Here is an 18206-nt window from a genome sequence, read left to right as displayed (position 1 = left end):
GAGCTACATTTCTAAGTGCTTTTATATTTGCCAGTTCAAACAGACAACACACAACATGAGTAAAGTTGGAATAAAATAAATTATTCTTACCTTCTTGTCCATTTGTCATTTCCTCAATCAATAAAAACCCTGTGGAGTGAGTATCAGAGAACCAGGTTGTTTTGAATCACATTCAGATTTGCATTTTTGATTTTATTTACTTTGATATTGTCACTAACAAAATATCATCTGAATGATAATGGAAACATAAAACATTGATCTGTGTAATGAGCATGTTGGAGGAAACTGATAAACTAATAATAATAATAATAATATACAACCAACAGAATATTGTAATGTAAAGTGGGATAAGGAATCACTACCAGACCTTCTTGACAAACATAGACTGTCAAATCATTTGCAAACACAAATGAGCATCTATTTAACATAAGATTTGTTTGGTAAAGTAGATCTTAAAAAAACAACAACAACAACAACAACAACAACAAAAAACGAAAGTCACTCAGGCTATAATGTTAAAGGGTTAGTTCACCCAAAAATGAAATTTCTGTCATTTATTACTCACCCTCATGCTGTTCCACACCTGTAAGACCATCGTTCATCTTCAAAACACAAATTAAGATATTTTTGATGAAATCTGATGGCTCTCTCAAGATCCATTAATCATCATCAATCATGATTCGATACACTGATTCATTACACTCTGAAGCTTCCTGAAGCAGTGTTTTGAAATCAGCCATCACTATATAAGTCAATATTTAGGTTTTTTTTTGGCGCACCAAAAATATCCTTGTCACTTTATAATATTAATATTGAACCACTGATTTAAATATGTTTTTAGTACATTAATGGATCTTAAGAGAGAATAAATGTCATTGCTGGCTATGCAGGCCTCACTGAGCCATGGGATTTCATCAAAAATATCTTCATTTGTGTTCTGAAGATGAATGATGGTCTTACGGATGTGTGGAACGACATGAGGGTGAGTAATAAAAAACTTTTTGGGTGAACTAACCCTTTAAGGCAGGAACACAGCAAGCTAACGCTGACGAACTAGTGGCGACGAAAGCAGACTGCGGGGTTGGCTCACATCAGCAATGTTTGTGTCCAGCCGACGGCCAAGTAGCACGTCCGTTCTGCACCTACATAAGATGAAATGCCTTTCCGTACCAGCAGGTGGCAGTAGCAGAACAGCCAATCAGAATGACCAGATGGCCAGATGGACCAATCAAAGAATATACACTAACAAGAAGCGACACTCAATCAAAGAGCTTAGAACCCAAGAGGTGACATTAGATGGCGCTCCAGTAGGATGGCCGCCATTATGGGCTAAAAATAATAACTGGACCATTGAATCCTTCACATTTTATGCACAAAAAAATGAATTTCACTGCCAAATCAGAAGCGCAATAGAACGTTTTTTTAAATTAATTAAATTGTATGATCCTACAGTAAATGTTGTATTGTCTTATATATGTTTTATTTTACCAGTTGTGGAATCCAACCATTCATCCATCTGAGGTAACGTAGTTAGCCTACTTTATTGAGTATTTCCATTTTATGCAACTTTACACATTTATTAATAGTAAATTAATAATTAATAAATTTAAGATCATCATGTTTGCAGCGAACAATATATTTCAGACCTAGTGGAGTAATAGCAATAATATCTAGGTCTGAATTTAAATAAGCTATATTGTACATTTTAATGGATCACGCTACAAACATAATGATCTTATAATACATGATGCAATGCTGTGTCCGTTATCCCATAATTCACACTTTTGATTTAACGGATATTAGACAACACTGCAAAATCAAGCTATTATATTCATAATGTCCAACATTCCCAATTTTTCTGATGCATGTCCTTAATTTAATTTCATATGGTATTAATTCATTGTTTGTAAACCTTTTAAAGAATTTTAACCCAAACTGACTGGGTTTCTAGAAAGCAAAGGTTTTGTGAAAAAAGTGGAAGACATAAACACAAAGTGTGTAAAATAAACTGTTAAAATGATTTGATGATCACTAGTGATAGTATTTTATTCTGTGTTTTCATCATTCAGGTTTGATTTCAGCTTTAATGTACGTTATTTTAACAAAGCAGCTGATATTGCCATAGAAACTAGTGGGCTGCCGACTCGCTTTCACCACAAAATGGTGGAAATGCAGAGCTGCTGCTGGGCGCCAGTGTTGCAATGGAACCTCTTGGGTTCTACATGTCGAATCGGCCGAAAAAACCCCCCATGTGGACCAACTTCTGCCAACGGTGTGGAACACACTGAGAAAACTTAGTCGGCCGACGAAGAAAAACTGCTCGATGACCGACTGTCGGCTTGATGTGTTTCTGCCTTTACAAAAGATTCTATTTCAATTAAAAAAAAAAAAAAGTATCACATTTCCCACAAAAATATGAAGCAGTTTTGAACAGAGCAGCAAATCAGCATATTAGAATGATTTCTAAAGGATCATGTGACACTGAAGATTCAGCTGAAAATTCAGCTTTGATCACAGAAATAAATTACAGTTTAATATTCACATAGAAAACAGCTATTTTTAATTGTAATTAATATTTCACACTATTAGTTGCTTTTGTATTATAATACGTACATCACAAGTACATAATGCAAGCCATGATAATAAATGTGTGGTTTAAAAAATGATTTTATGATACATAAGCATGAATGTATAAAGCAGCAGGTTTGTTTGGCAAGAAATTCACACATTACAATATGTTACAAATCCACAGTAGCGAGAGATGAGTGTAAACTAAACTAGAAACAGCAACATTTCCAAACAAAGGGGAAGATTGCAGAAAGCTCAGTTAATATTAGTGTGAATCTAGTAAAATAGCAGATGTTGTACTTTACCCAGTAAGATCCACAGGCACTTGAAGAGCTTCTTCATGTTTGATTAAAGGCGTCCGTCTGTCTTTTAGGGAAGGAGAGTGTGAGTTTTATACGTTTTATGGAGGACGACCCATTTAAATGTGCATTGCATGATCAACCGTGTCTCTCCTCCCTTCTGTCACACTCGTCTGTCTCTCGTGTTTCAAACAAACACACTGTATACATGTTTAACTTGTCCTAATGTCTGTTGGATCAATGTGAATTTTCTGCACAGTTGTTATTGCATAAAACTTTATTTTCATGTAGGTTTCATGAACTTGCAAAATAAAGAATTGCAGCACACATATTTTCAGTGTTCTGTGTTTGTTTTCCCTTGTCACATGTTCTTTGTTCTCAGTTTTCCCAACACTAGTTTGTTCTCTTGCTTACCCTGATTTGAGTTCATTAGTTCTAGGTTTGTCTTATTAATTTGCCTTGTTTGCCCCTTTTGTTGTGCTGTATATATTCCCTGTGTTCTCCCTCAGTCCTTGTCTGTAGTATATGTCAATGTAATATGTTTGTGTTGATGGCGTTTCCCTTGTTTCCTGCATTGTTTGTTAAAGCCTTCCTTTCTGCATTCCTCCTCATTGTGAGTGTTTATCCACCATGGCACCTGACACATATTGTGTTCAGCAAAGATTTTCATGTGTTTGAGTGTCACTCAAACACGTGTAACTCCTGTCAGTTTACACAGAGTTCGCAAATGAGGTGCAACACAAACAAACAGACATAACACCGACAAACAAATAAGCTTCAAATAAGCAGCTGTAGAATATACCACCGGCACGTACGATGCTTATTCATGCTTTTTCTGTTGCTAAACTTAACTTTGGTCATTGTTAGTGCAAGGTTATTTTATTCCCAATTCGTGCCTCATTCTCAGTTTGTCTTTTTCACTCATTGAATGCATAGGCCTATGGGAAAGAGTCATGAACATGAAGCCAATCCGTTCACAAAACCTCCTCTCAGACTTACTTCAGTACAGGGTCACCCTTGATCACCCTTTTTGAGCGATTTTTGAGCGTGGGAAGAAGGAATAGATGATTATATGTGTGAAGAGATTTATTTCTTTTCCTGGTTTTCCTATTCCTTAGGATACCTCTCAGTCCTTTTTCACAATTGAATGAATTTTTTAATGATTTTAAAGAATTGGTATTGTGAAGTCCTTGCAAGGCATTAACTTAAACTGCTAAATTACAATTTTTAAAATTGCCTACAAAATCAATCTGGACAAGAGATATTAATTAGAGCTATAAATAAGAATTTAAGTTCACTTTGATTCAGTGAAGGTATGAAGCAGATCCTGTTTTGTCCCTGCTGTGTTAGATTGATGGGCTGCTGATCTTAAAAGCAGTTGTATGTGAAATCCATGGTGAATTAGGAGTCAAATATCAAAATTCTGTATATTATATATTCTTGACAATGGGGGATAGCGCAGATATGTGCAATTGTATTTAGATAAACATAACATTATCAGCTATATCTCCTCCCTTCCATCTATATCACACTAACACTGTATTACTGTTTATCCTAATGTCTATTGGATCAGTGTAGATTTTCTGCATTTTTAATGTTGATTGTCACGATCACGGTCGGCTCCTGTCAGTTTCTGGAATACACTTCCCACAATCCTCCCTGCCAATCACATGCACTCACTCCACCAATCACCTGTTGCTACATACAGCCATGCACACTCCACACTAATCACCACACCCAGCTGATACGCATTACCTGGACTATAAAGGACTCACACCGCACCTCACCGCGAAGTCTTGATTCACCCTGTGGTCATTTCCGAGCGTTATATCCTCTCTGCCTGTTTGTTGTTACTGTTCCTGCCTGTACTTAGTGATGGGCAGAGCGAGGCTTCGTGAAACACTGAAGCAGTTGAATCAAATGTGCCGTGATGATTCGAGGTATCGAAACAATCTGACACTTGACTCCACGGTGACCCCTAGTGGTCAAAAGAGTGTAAATGCAACAAAACTCAAACTAAACATGCAGTAAAAGCACCTTTTACAAATATATTGTAAATGTTTTATTGAAAGTAAAATCTATTAAATGCAATTAACTAATTCTCTAATAAGATTAGGCTACATATAGAGTGACTGTATATCTGTTCTTTTATCAATTTTCAAGGCTTGTTTCTCTGTTCCATGGCTCAAGCTAAACAGGCCAATAAGGGATTAATAACTACCATTATTCATTTTAATTATTCTAATGTCTAATTAAAACATCTACAAATTTATAAAACTGATCAGAGATCAGGAAAAACCCATAGACACTTGTTCAATGCTTCTCAGTGAATATGCATGATTCATGGGTTAACTTTATCATCGACCTCTACCGGTGAACCACTGAAATTTCGAACTGTTTTGAAATGTTTTGAAATGTGAGGACGTAATGAAGCCTCGTTTACTAAAATCACATGACTTTGGCAGTTTGATACATGCTCCGAATCACTGATTCGAAACAAATGATTCATGAAGCTTTGGAGCTTCATGAAGCATGTGTTTCGAAATCAGCCATCCCTACCTGTACCTGTTTATTGACCCATTGCTGCCTGTCCTGACCCTTGCCTTGTCTGCTGTTCTGTGAATGATATCTGCCTGTCCTCGATCTTCCGCCTGTACTCTGACTACGACTCTGCCTGTTCCTTGCTGTTCCTGTTTGCCCCTGATCGATCCAGCCTGTACGACTATGCTCACTTTGAATAAAACCTTGCATTTTGATCTTACCATGAATCCGCATTCATTACAGAAGACTTCGCCGCCACCACGATCCAGCAGCTTTCCCGGAGGACCTTTATACGGTATGGACATTGATCAATTGTTGTTGTTGTAAGGATGGATTTCACCAAGACTGAATTCAAAGATTCCTATCCTGTAATAAAACAATAAGACTCTCCAATCTCAAGTAAGGATCTGCGAGAAAGAGCTCAGGACAACACCTGGCTCGACCTCTTCTCTTCCCCTCCATGCTGAGTTCCTGACTCCTCACACCCTCTCCTTCCCCTCAGGCCATGCAAACCTCACAAATCTACTATCTTAGTTGTTTTAAGTGACATCAATGTAAATACCTCTGGTGCGACTGGTAAGATAGTTTTCACTCCCGCATCAATAGAACAGACAAGAATAAAGAAAACAAAATCTGTTCTCCTGGGAGATGCCCCAATAAAGATCTTTATTAACCATTTGTTTGATCCCCAAAACCAGGCGTGTGACCCTCTGGGGCACGAGAAAGGGTCCAACAAAAGTTGCATAAATATTTGGGTGCTAAATGTTTACTGTCCTTTTGTTAAGATTTGGGTATTTAAAGGGATTTGGCAAACCACTCAAGGAAGAATCTGTAGTCAGAGCTTCCCGCACAACTGCTGTGTGTATCTCTCTATTTGCCAGGTATGCTGACTCTTTGAAATTCTTTTTAATATCTTGTTTCGAATTGTATTTTGTATTTGATGCTGATCAGTTGTGTGATGTATTCTTTTAATTAATTTTATTGATGTTTTATCCTGCCTGGCAAATTAATAAATGTTAATCTTGATTTGTCTTGGAGTCCTCTAAAATCATTATGACTAGTAGATTATTAGAGTCCATATTTCCGCAAATCTGCGTCAGGATAGATTAAAACTAAAAGCTCAATGAAAGGAGCATGTGGGCACATCATTTGTCTTTTTGATTTTTGTATATCATCTGACTTTGCAAGTTGCAGTACCGTGACTAAGGAAACTGTGTATTTGTATGAACAAGCATGTGGCGGTTCGACTCAAATGCATTAGTAAACTCTGCACCCCCTGACTAAGATCAGAACTGGCAAATTTGTGACTGTAAATTGGCCGAAGTGACTTTTCTAAGCGATATAGGTCTGTAATGAACGGGTAATTGAAATTAGAGATCCGGATTAATCAAAGATCTAAATTAAAGCACAACTAACCTTATGATCAGCTGATACATCAGAGAATTGTGAAACTTAGAGTCATCTATAAATTGGAGTCAGATCAAATTAATCACGAAGTCAAAACTGAATTAGAAATCAACGGTGTATTAAATTAAGATGATTTTTACAGAAGTGCCAGATGACTTACATGCAAAATTCCTTCGACCAGACCACTAGATACCGTCGTTGGGCTAGTGGGTGGAACCTTACATTGTGGAGTACGCAGGGCACTCGATCTCTGGAGGATTACATCACAGAATATCTGAACCTAGCATATTATTCAGATCTACCTGTCTGCGCACTGCGGAGTTAACCAGCCTCTCAAAGAACAATTAGTTCACAATAGACCCCGTTCCACTCTGTCATTTTTTGGATTATGCTTTGTTGACTGTTGGCTCTCCATTTACTGTGGGTGTCGCGGAGGAATGCGATTCCTCGCCTGGCTGTGTAATGGCCGCCGTGCCAGATGACACTCACAAAATGGCGGTTACCACAATAACAACATCCAGTCAAGTCAGCACTGATTACCTTGAGCCCAGTCACGTCTCCGCTGATCGCCCAGAGCCACGTCACGTCTCTAGAGCAGTCAGAAAGCGGAGTGGATTGCGTTCCAGTGTGGCTGATCCACCACTGATTGCAACCCGAGCAGCTGGCATCCTTAAGTCTCCGCCGGCCGCGTCGCACTCAAGCCCGGTGGTCTCTTCGCGCTCAAGCTCGCCGGACACTTTGCGCGCAAGTTCGCCGGTTGCAACGCTCTTAAGTTCACCGGTTGCCATGGACTCAAGCACTCTGGAAGCGATGGACGAAATGGCTGCTTTGCCAGTGCCCACGGGAAAGATGGCCGCCCCTTCGGTGTCTGTAAACTCAGAGCCTGCTCCAGCCAGTGAGTCTGCTCCAGAGCCTGCTCTCCCTGTCAGTCCTGTGATGGCCAAGAGGGCTGTCTTCACTTTTTATGTTTTGGCGGTCTTGCGTGCCTGGAGGAGGCATTCAGGCGTTCTCCCTGATACGACCACAGAGGCCGTCACCGAGCTGCCCTCTCTCCCCGATACGGCCACGGAGCATCCTTTGCTAGCCTCTGCCCTGCTGCCGGCGCCGCCCGAGCTCCTTGTCCACGAACCCGCCACGACTCCCGTTGAATTCCCCAAGAACTTTTTTTTGGGGGGTGGGCAGTATACCTAAGGGTGGGGAACTTGGGGGTGGGGACCCTGCCCGGCCACTGCCGTCATCGGCCTTGGTTCTGTCATGGCCGCCCATGGACTGTAGCTCACTATGGCCATTAACGAACTCTGACCCGCCGTGGTCATACACGGACTCTGTCTCACCGTGTCTGCCCAAGCCACCTGACCTGCCGTGGTTGCTTGAGCCATCGGACCCGCCGTGGCTGCCCGAGCCACCTGACCTGCCGTGGTTGCTTGAGACTTCAGACCCGCCGTGGCGATCAGGGACTCCTGACCCGCCGTGGCTGCCTGAATTCCTGGGGCTGCATTGGAGACCCTGTTCCCGTCCACGAGGACGCGCCTTCCGGGAGGGGGGCGTTATGTCATGATCACGGTCGGCTCCTGTCAGTTTCTGGACTACACTTCCCACAATCCTCCCTGCCAATCACATGCACTCACTCCACCAATCACCTGTTGCTACATACAGCCATGCACACTCCACACTAATCACCACACCCAGCTGATACGCATTACCTGGACTATAAAGGACTCACACACACACCACCTCACCGCGAAGTCTTGATTCACCCTGTGGTCATTTCCGAGCGTTATATCCTCTCTGCCTGTTTGTTGTTGCCGTTCCTGCCTGTACTTGTTTATTGACCCATTGCTGCCTGTCCTGACCCTTGCCTTGTCTGCTGTTCTGTGAATGATATCTGCCTGTCCTCGATCTTCCGCCTGTACTCTGACTACGACTCTACTTCCTGTTTGCCCCTGATCGACCCAGCCTGTACGACTATGCTCACTTTGAATAAAAGCTTGCATTTGGATCTTACCATTAGTCCGTTTTCGTTACATGATATTTGCTATTAATAAGCATGCAGGGATATTATTTGCTACCTTTTGTATATTTGCATAAACAAAGCAGACGATATTTCAGTAACTAAAATTTACATACTGTATATTCTGTTTATTCATTTTTAGAAACCCAAGACTTATACACTATTAACACATTCATTAAATGTTCTCTAAAAACATTTTTTAACAATCAGCAATACTTAATTTATTGAAAAAATGTGCAATATTGCTTTGGTCTCTCTTTTTGCATCTGTGTGAAAGTAACCCCTTTATTCCTACTCAACTCACTTTGATTGGGAATCGAACCAGTGTATCCAGCATGGGAGGCAGGAGCGCTAACAGCGACGCTAAAGACCGCAGTCTCTATCATCAGTCACTATTGCGCCTCTTGAGATGAGGGGAGTGAGTCTTACCCTACCTGTTACTAGCTGTCCTCTGTTACACTCATCTCCCTAATCCTGACTCCCCATCTGGCCAAATTATGATAAATAAATCTATGGCAAACAATTAAATGATCATTGGCAGTTATGGTCACACAGGGTCATGGCAGCCATGTTATCCAAAAATTGGCTCTACACTACAGGATAACTCTATGTTGACAGTTTCACCATTTTGACTCCTAATTTCATAATACACACACAAGCACGTTCCCTGCACGTTGAGTTGAGAGTAAAAATAGAATCAGAAAAGACAAAGAAACACCTGATGAAGGCAAACTTAAACACTGTATGTATGTATGTTCCTCTATATACTGTACTGTAGAAGGGTAAATGGCATAACCTGCTGGAAAAATCAATGCCAACATATACAGTTTGAGAGAGCTATAATGAAAGGAGATCAGAGATAGTTAATCCAGATCGATCGGCTGCTGATTTGTGGTGTCACTACTTATGATCAATCGGTTGTCTCTCAATTAAGCCGATCACATAAAAAAAAAATCTTATTAAAGTATTAGTTCACCCAAAAATTACAATTCTGTCATTAATTACTCACCCTCATGTCGTTCCACACCCATAAGACCTTCGTTCATCTTCGGTAGCTCCATGAGGCCTCCATAGCCAGCAATGACATTTCCTCTCTCAAGATCCATTAATGTACTAAAAACATATTTAAATCAGTTCATGTGAGTACAGTGGTTCAATATTAATATTATAAAGCAACGAGAATATTTTTGGTGTGCCAAAAAAACAAAATAATGACTTATATAGTGATGGCCGATTTCAAAACACTGCTTCAGGAAGCTTGGGAGCGTTATGAATCTTTTGCATCGAATCAGAGGTTCAGAGCGCCAAAGTCACGTGATTTCAGCAATTTGAAACATGATCCGAATCATGATTCGATATGCTGATTCATAACACTCCGAAGCTTCCTGAAGCAATGTTTTGAAATCTGCCATCACATACATTGTTATTTTGTTTTTCGGTGCTTCCAGCACCCGCTTCCTGTCTAATAAAGCACGCGAATGGATCCCTGCCTGAATGACGATTCATTACAGGTGTGAAGCAGTCCCTCCTGTTCTCTTCATGGTCCAGCCTTTTCTAGACTATCTGACCACTTGAAGTCATCTTCTTGGGAATTCCCCTCATATGTCTATATATAGAGGCCTCGTAACTCTCCTCTTTTTTTTATGGATTAGCTACTAACGAGGGTCTACCACTTTGATCGAATAAATATTTTTAATGAACCTCAGCAAACATTTATAGTGTTTCTTAGTTGTTTTATTCCCACAGTGCTGGCTCAATTCATTCAAAGTGACTCTTAGTTCAAATTGAGTCCTGATTTCTGAAAAAAAAAAAAAAAAAAACAATCATCTCAAAGTTCTAATCTTCTGTCCATTGATAAAGAAAAAAAAAATAAAGTTATACAACCTGATGAAAACATGGAGTGCGCTGAAATATGTTGCGATGAAAAAACATTGAGTACGTTGAAATATATCTTTGTTCTCTCACATTGTCCATTTCTTGTTGAGCTTAAAACCAAATGGTTTCTCAACCAGTCTATGGTTTGGTTAACCACCAAAACCTTAAGTTCTTAACCACCCCAAAAACTCTCCCTTCTTCCAACTTTTACCTTATATCCTCCTTGTGAGCCTCTCTAGCGCCCTGTAATGTCTCGTAGTATAACTACATCATTCCATTCTTAAAAGGATGTGTATACAACTGTTTCACTGTTACAGTTTCTTTGTTCTGGACTCTTCTCCTCTGTTGCTTCCCGCACCTCCGATCAAGACATCTTTCAATGGCAAGATTGCCTTTCTTTCTAATACACATTAGTTCCTTTCTAATCTACTAACATGCTACTAACAAATGCATTATAATAGCAGTTGTTTTTCATTCTTTAATAAGTGATTAATACATGCTTTAATAAAGGTGTTACAATATCAGTTGTCTGCCATTCTTTAATACAAACATCTGTTGTTGGGGTTTCTTTTCCTTTCTCCACACATTACTTTCCAATTTATCAACAGTTTGTTTTTGTACAAAACTTATCACTTTCAATTGTTTCACTGTTTACCCATAAACAAGTTATCTATACATCTCTTATAACAGCTGTACTTTATAAACAGCTAACTTCTCTTTATCTTCAAATCAAAGTTGTGTTGTCATTATTATTACTTATAAATCACTTATTTCAATAAATGTTTTTGTTTTTTCTTCTCCTTAAATCACAGTTGTTTTGTCATTATTATTCTTTATAAGCAAAAGTAGCCTAGAAAAGTTGCATTTCCTAATGAAGCAAGGTGTGGCTGATATCAACAGTACCGACCATCCCATTTGCACATTGCTCTTTCCCTGAAGAACATTGTGCGCTTTTGCAAATGGGCTCATTGTCTTTGCATATTCTTGCAGAAATGCAAGAAACACACACACACATGTTGTTGCAAGTAAAGTGAAACCAAATGACAGGTGGCGATATGACTGTAACTGAACATTGGCATGGAGATGTCTTTAGGCCAGGACAGGTATAAAACCAACGTGTAGTTTGGGGCATGGAAATGGAAGAATTGCACCAATTTTGAATAAATTAAATTAAATATAAATTAAATTAAAAATAACTGACTTCCTGTTCAATTTCAGATTTTTTTTGAAGATATTGGGCTGTCACATGTGTCTACCGAATTTCATACTTGTAAGTAAAACGTAGCAAGAGGGGCACTTCATTGAACATTTATAGGTGGCGCTATTGAGCCATTTTGCCACACCCAATTCTGGAACCCATATCAGATGTAAATTTTTTACCTCTTCTGACGTGTGTGGTCAAAGTTTGAGCACGTTTAGCCCTTCAAATATGCAATTCATTTAGAGGAAAAAGAGTAATTGACCCCGTCGGTCCTTAGGCCCTAATGAAATATTGACAGTGAATAAACAAAAAAATAATTTCACTTGTGGGTTGTGTGAATGTAAATTTGATGTTTATTTCATTATTTTCATTATATGTATTTCTGTTTGTTGACAATACACAATTACACAAGATATTTCATAGTTCTTAAATATGTGAATAAACACTATCAGCGAAGCAAGCAGAAGTGATTTAAGAGTCTTTACATTGTTAACACACAATTTTGAAGAAATTTCAGGCAATGTACTTAGAATCAGAATAAATGTATTTAACAAATTTGAATTTAGTCAATTAAAGAGAGTCAATGTTGAATTCCAGAGGTTTATTTTCCTTTGCCACATCGACCTGTAAATAAAACATTTGCTCATTACATCTCATAATAATTTTATAATCATTCCTATATATGTGCAGCTTATTTAATTATTTATTGTACAGTTGTGAGAACAGACTCACGTTTGTCAGCGTTCGCCTTCTTGATCTCCTGTTTAGGAGTTTGAGACCATCGCAGTGTCACATCTGTGAGTCCTCGATCAGCAAGAGCAGATCCCAACTGAAAATAACATTCATACTAAAATGATTTAGAGCAGAATGTGATGATAAATCTTCAAAAAACAAACAAACAAAAAACTTTATTATATCACTGCAAACCCTGATTAAAACAGTGTCATTATATTCCTCATGAAGCAACTCTGGAGCAATGTCAAGTAAAAGTATTGGGTGAATTTTTTGAAATAACCTTAATTTTATATACAATCATTGAAATCTTCCAGTAGCCCCTGCAGAACACTGGAGATCCAGGGGGCGGAGTCGGGTAGGTTAAGGGCTATGTAAAGTGGGAGGAGTTGGATCCAGATCCAGAGGGTGGAGATGAGTAGGTTTATGCTGCGTTCACGCCACCTAGTATTTACCAGAATCTTGAGATGTCAACACGTGACGTTATATTCGGAGCTGCTCATGTCCTTGGACTGGGAATTATGCGTTTCCATGGCACCACTATCAACACCTATGAATCTACAGCGGTCAGGTATCTGGGAGTTTTCAGAAAACTCCCATTTTACAAGCTGTAATAACGAGCTCTATGAGGACGTGAATGCTTTTTACAAGCTAGAATCTCGTAACTACAGGAATTACGAGGCCGCGTGAACACACCTTTACATCCAGGGGGCAGAGTCGGGTAGGTTAAGGGCTATGTAAAGTGGGGGGAGTTGGATCGAGATTCAGGGGGTGGAGATGGGTAGGTTTAGGGATATGTAAAGTGGAAGGAGTTGATCCACCCCCTGGATCTTGTGTTCTGCAGTGAGGACCATCTCAAATCTTCAGCAAGAATTCAGGTTTCAGGTAAATCTCTAAAAGCAACAAAAACCATCAGTCATAACAATCCTTTAAAATATTCACTAGACATTTAAGGGTTTCATTGCATTTTAACTTCAGGACCATGTGAGATATATATATATATATATATATATATATATATATATATATATATATATTTTTTGTTTTTTTTTAGCCATTTGAGAGCTGTTGGTAGAGTTAGTTTCTTTCTCTCACCTGATTCAGAACGTTTTCTCTCATTGAAGGGTCAGTCAAATCAGCTCTGGAGTTAAACTGCATCTTTACAAGCGATCTTTTTAAGCAGGGAACTAAACAAAGATACATTCATACATGTAATATCAATTAGTAGAAGTTGCATTCATTAAAATATATATTGTTTTGTTTTGTTGTCAAAAATATATGACAATGTTACACCTTCTTCATAGACCTCCACCTCACACAGAGTGAGTGTCTTCATGTGTCCGGGAATGATCAGATTCACATATCGTCCCTTCTTCCCATCACATGAGTAGCTGTAGGATTCACCTGCTGGAATAGCAGGAATAACAGCACATCTACAGACAGAGAGAGAAACTGATGAAGGAGATAAAGATACCGTCATATATTCATGTTTGTACTCAAGCTCTCATGTTCTTTCAAACTCAAAAGTCTCACATGGGATTGTTGTTGCCGTTGTTCTCCAAACTGTTTCCGATGCGAATCTCCGCTCCGTTTATTTCTTCTTCACAGCAGTCATTTCTGTTAGTGACGACCACTTCTCTAACTCTGTACACATCACGCAGATCCAGCCTCCACCACGGGTTAGTCTCATTAAGGGTTGAGGAGCATCCAGTATTCAACTGCTGGAGACCTCGATTACTGTCAATGGCCTTTTCTGCAGACCAGCTCCCAGATGTTGTCGACTGTGTAGCGGCTCCATCTACTGCCCGATTTCCTTGTAAGATTTATGAAAAAAAAGAAATGGCATTACACATCTTAATGCACAAAGTGTGTAGTCGTTTCTAAGATTATTAGTGAACAACAGCTTGAGGTTAAGTGAGTAATTTCTACATCAACAACTGTCCACAAACACAGTGACGTCTAACGACATCCTTCTCAAGTATATTCACCATTACACCATTAGTACCTCAACAACCTGTGGAAAAGTAATGCCCTCTTTTACAACAACCCATTTCTCAATCATCAATAACATTGCATTGGAATGAAAAGCATGTTTCAGTTAGAGCTGGGAAATGGTAATTTGTGCAAATGTAACACAAGTGAGGCATTCCTTTACATTCCTACATTGCTTTTTCCTACTTTTGGTCAGCATTACATTCTCATGCTTCATACAAGCCCTTCATCCAGCCAGTGTCACCCTTCACTAAATAGTGTGCTGCAGTGATGATGCATTTTTGTCATCTTAGCATCCATTGGTTTTCTATTAAAAAAAAAGTTTACGATTCTGACACCTTCTGTTTGTCATTATAATCTTCACAAATGAGCACAAAATTTAAAGCCTAAAAACAATTGGTAGAAGTAAGCTATGAACGAACTATGCCAGGTCACATGACTTCAACATCGCCACCATTAAGCCTCAAAAACTCTTTCATTATTTATTTAAACATTTTCCCTGAAAATCTGAGTTAGAATAGTTTGTATACTTGCTTAGAAACTGTGAAAGTGACTAGTGAATTGATGAATTTGTCGTGATGATAATGGGATCTTTAGTCCCATTTAGACACTTGTAAAGTAATTTTGGCAAATTGTGCCTTTATTTGACTTTTTTAAAATTCACAACAGGACATTCAATAATGAAAAGTGCTCTACAGCAATGAATTACCTGCCAAATACCCGTAGACTCCAACTTCACAAAGACTAAGAATCTTCTCATTTCCAGGAATATGAACAACCACATAACGTCCCTCCATCCCACCACATGAGAAAGTGGCCGTGGCATTAGCTGCAAGAGTGGAAATTACACCACATCTACAGACAGAGAGATTATCAGTTTCTGTTCATCTTCAGTCACATTCATCAAAACAGTCAAAGAAAATCTCACATGGGGTTGTTGTAGATGTCAAGGAAGTTCCCGACACGAATCACTGCCCCATTTATCCTCTCTCCAATGGTCGGTCTGTTAGTGATGGTCACTCTGTTCACTCTGTATATCTTCAGTAGATCCACTCTCCACCACGGTTCAGTCTCTGAGTTAGTGTGGGCCCAGGTGCTGAGCAAACCATCAACAGCAAGTGTAGATATCCAGTTTCCATAATTTGACGACTGACTAGTTTTGCCCCAGAGTGCTGCGTTCTCTGTAAAATGTTTCAGGGATAAAGGTCAGTAAGAAAATCTTTTTATTTTCATCTAGCATTAAAAACCTTTAAAAGCAGAAAACCTTTAAAGCATTTTACAAAACTAAATCTTCATTACTCGTCATCTGCAACATGTCTACCAGAAATTAAGGATTAAAGGTGGAAAAATGCCACAGAAGTTTAATCACATCCGAGTGTAATCTGAGTGATAATAATCCAAGTGAAACAGATTATTGAAAAGCATGAATGTAGGGTGGGGACTTGGTTCAATGCATCAGTTGTTGATCACAGAAGTTTAAAAGCGAAAGTCAAAAAATTGTTTTATTATTATATTACTTCTGTGTACCGTTACTCCCCTAAAAACATGAATTTAAAAAACTGACGGTGAAATTTAATTTCATGCCAACTTTAAAATGCATTCTAGCAGAGCATTTGTACAGAGAAAATTTATTTAAATTATTTTATATAAATGAATATGAGTAAGGGGTATGACACCAGTTTTTTAGGCCAAAATGCAGAAACGAGTTACCATTTTAGCACTTTCGGATCGCGTAAAAAAAAAATTAAAATAAAAAAATCGTAAGAGTAAACTGTCCCTGAAAGATTAATTTTTCATGGGAAATATTGCCTGTTAATAAAAAGTTGATTTTCTGACTATCAGTTCTCAAGGACTGTAAAAAAAAAAAGAAAAAAAAAGAAAAAAAAAAGGACATCAAACTGCCGCAGAGCTTCATTACAGGGCTAAGTTTCCAAGTACTTCTCTTTTTGCCAGTTCAAACAGACAAAACAGATCAAAGTTGTTAATAAACTGAAGGATTCTTACCTTCTTGTCCATTTGCAATTTCCTCAGTTAGTAAAAACCCTGTAGAAACAATTCAAGTGAGTTTCAGAGAACCAAGTTTGTCGAATCACACTGAAAAAATGTTTTTGATTTAATTGACTTTAATATTGTTACTAATAAATAAAACATCATCTAAATGATAATGGCATTACTGACTACTGACACACTAATAATAATCTTAAAAAACAGACTGTTTGATCTTAAAGTCAGACAAGGACAGGTTTCTGTGGAATCACTACCAGATTTTCATAAGACACAAACAGAAATAAAAGTAGACCATCAAGCCATTTACATACACAAATGGGTTTTAATCTGTTTAGCATAAATTTTGTTTGGTAAAGCAGATCTAAAAAATAAACTGAGAAAAACTATTCCAGGGACAAGCAAATTCATGATCTACGCATGAACTCTTACCGTTCAAACGTTCAGGATCAGTGATACTTTATGAACTTGAAACTTTTATTCATCACAGATGCATTTAATTGACCAAAAGTGACAGTATAAAGACATTTATAATGTTACAAAAGATTTCTATTTCAAATAAATGCTGTTCTTTTGAACTTTATATATAATTTCCAACATTGATAATAATCAGAAATGTTTCTTAAGCAGCAAATCATCATATCAGAATTATTTCTGAAGGATCATGTGACACTGAAGACTGGAGTAATGATGCTGAAAATTCAGCTTTGATCACAGGAATAAATTATGATTTGCAATATGTTCACATAGAAGAAGTTATTTTATATTGTAATAATATTTCACTGTTTTGACTGTATTTTTGATCAAATAAAAGCAGCCTTGCTGAACATAAAAATCTTCTTTCAAAAATGTGAAAATCTTGCTAACCCTAGACTTCTGAACAGTAGTGTACACGCTGAGATAAATCAATGCCAATCATGATTTTAACAATGCCACTGCTAATATTAATGTGAATCTAGTAAAATAGCAGATGTATGTTGTACTTTACCCAGTAAGATCCACAGACACTTGAAGAGCTTCTTCATGGTTGATTAAAGGCGTCTGTCTTTCTTTTAGGGATGGAGAATGTTAGTTTTATACATTTTATTGAGGACGACCCATTTAAATGTGCATCACATGATCAACCGTATCTCCTCCTTTACATCTATATCACACTAACCTGTCTCTCTCTTCACTGCACCTGCAGCAGTTTATTTCATGAACACACAGAGAATACAGAAGTTTGAGTTACAAATGTTAGTTACTAATCACACAACTAAATCTGAAGTCCCTTACGTTCAGGACATTTATTTCTGGAGCATGTCTGAGAAAGGCAATGTTAAACTATTAAACACCAAAAACACACAAAACACTGTATCACTCTTTATCCTAATGCCTATTGGATCAGTGTAGATTTTCTGCATTTTTAATGTTGATATTTGCTATTAATAAGCATGCTGTGATATTATGTGCTACCTTTTGTATATTTGCATATACAAAGCAGACAATATTTTAGTAACTAAGATTTACATACGGTATATTCTGTTTATTCATTTTAAAAAACCCAAGACTTATATACTATTTACACATTCGCACA

The 18206-nt window shown here is 38.2% G+C and overlaps 1 protein-coding gene across 1 annotated transcript; it reads right to left on the bottom strand.

The window, feature by feature from the left end:
- Positions 1–12377: 12377 nt before the first annotated feature.
- Positions 12378–15941, bottom strand: LOC137030189 (uncharacterized). Its single transcript, XM_067400373.1, has 8 exons — positions 15926–15941; positions 15555–15807; positions 15336–15481; positions 14168–14447; positions 13928–14067; positions 13730–13821; positions 12635–12731; positions 12378–12526 (listed from the first exon to the last, which is right to left on the bottom strand). Exons 1-8 carry the CDS (start codon positions 15939–15941, stop codon positions 12504–12506), a joined length of 1047 nt encoding a protein of 348 aa, XP_067256474.1. The 3' UTR covers positions 12378–12503.
- Between the last annotated feature and the right edge of the window lie 2265 nt (positions 15942–18206).

This window comes from Chanodichthys erythropterus, chromosome 11, assembly GCF_024489055.1.
Source record: "Chanodichthys erythropterus isolate Z2021 chromosome 11, ASM2448905v1, whole genome shotgun sequence".
Classification (NCBI taxonomy): Eukaryota; Metazoa; Chordata; class Actinopteri; order Cypriniformes; family Xenocyprididae; genus Chanodichthys; species Chanodichthys erythropterus.
This window is presented reverse-complemented; position numbering and strand designations above follow the sequence as displayed.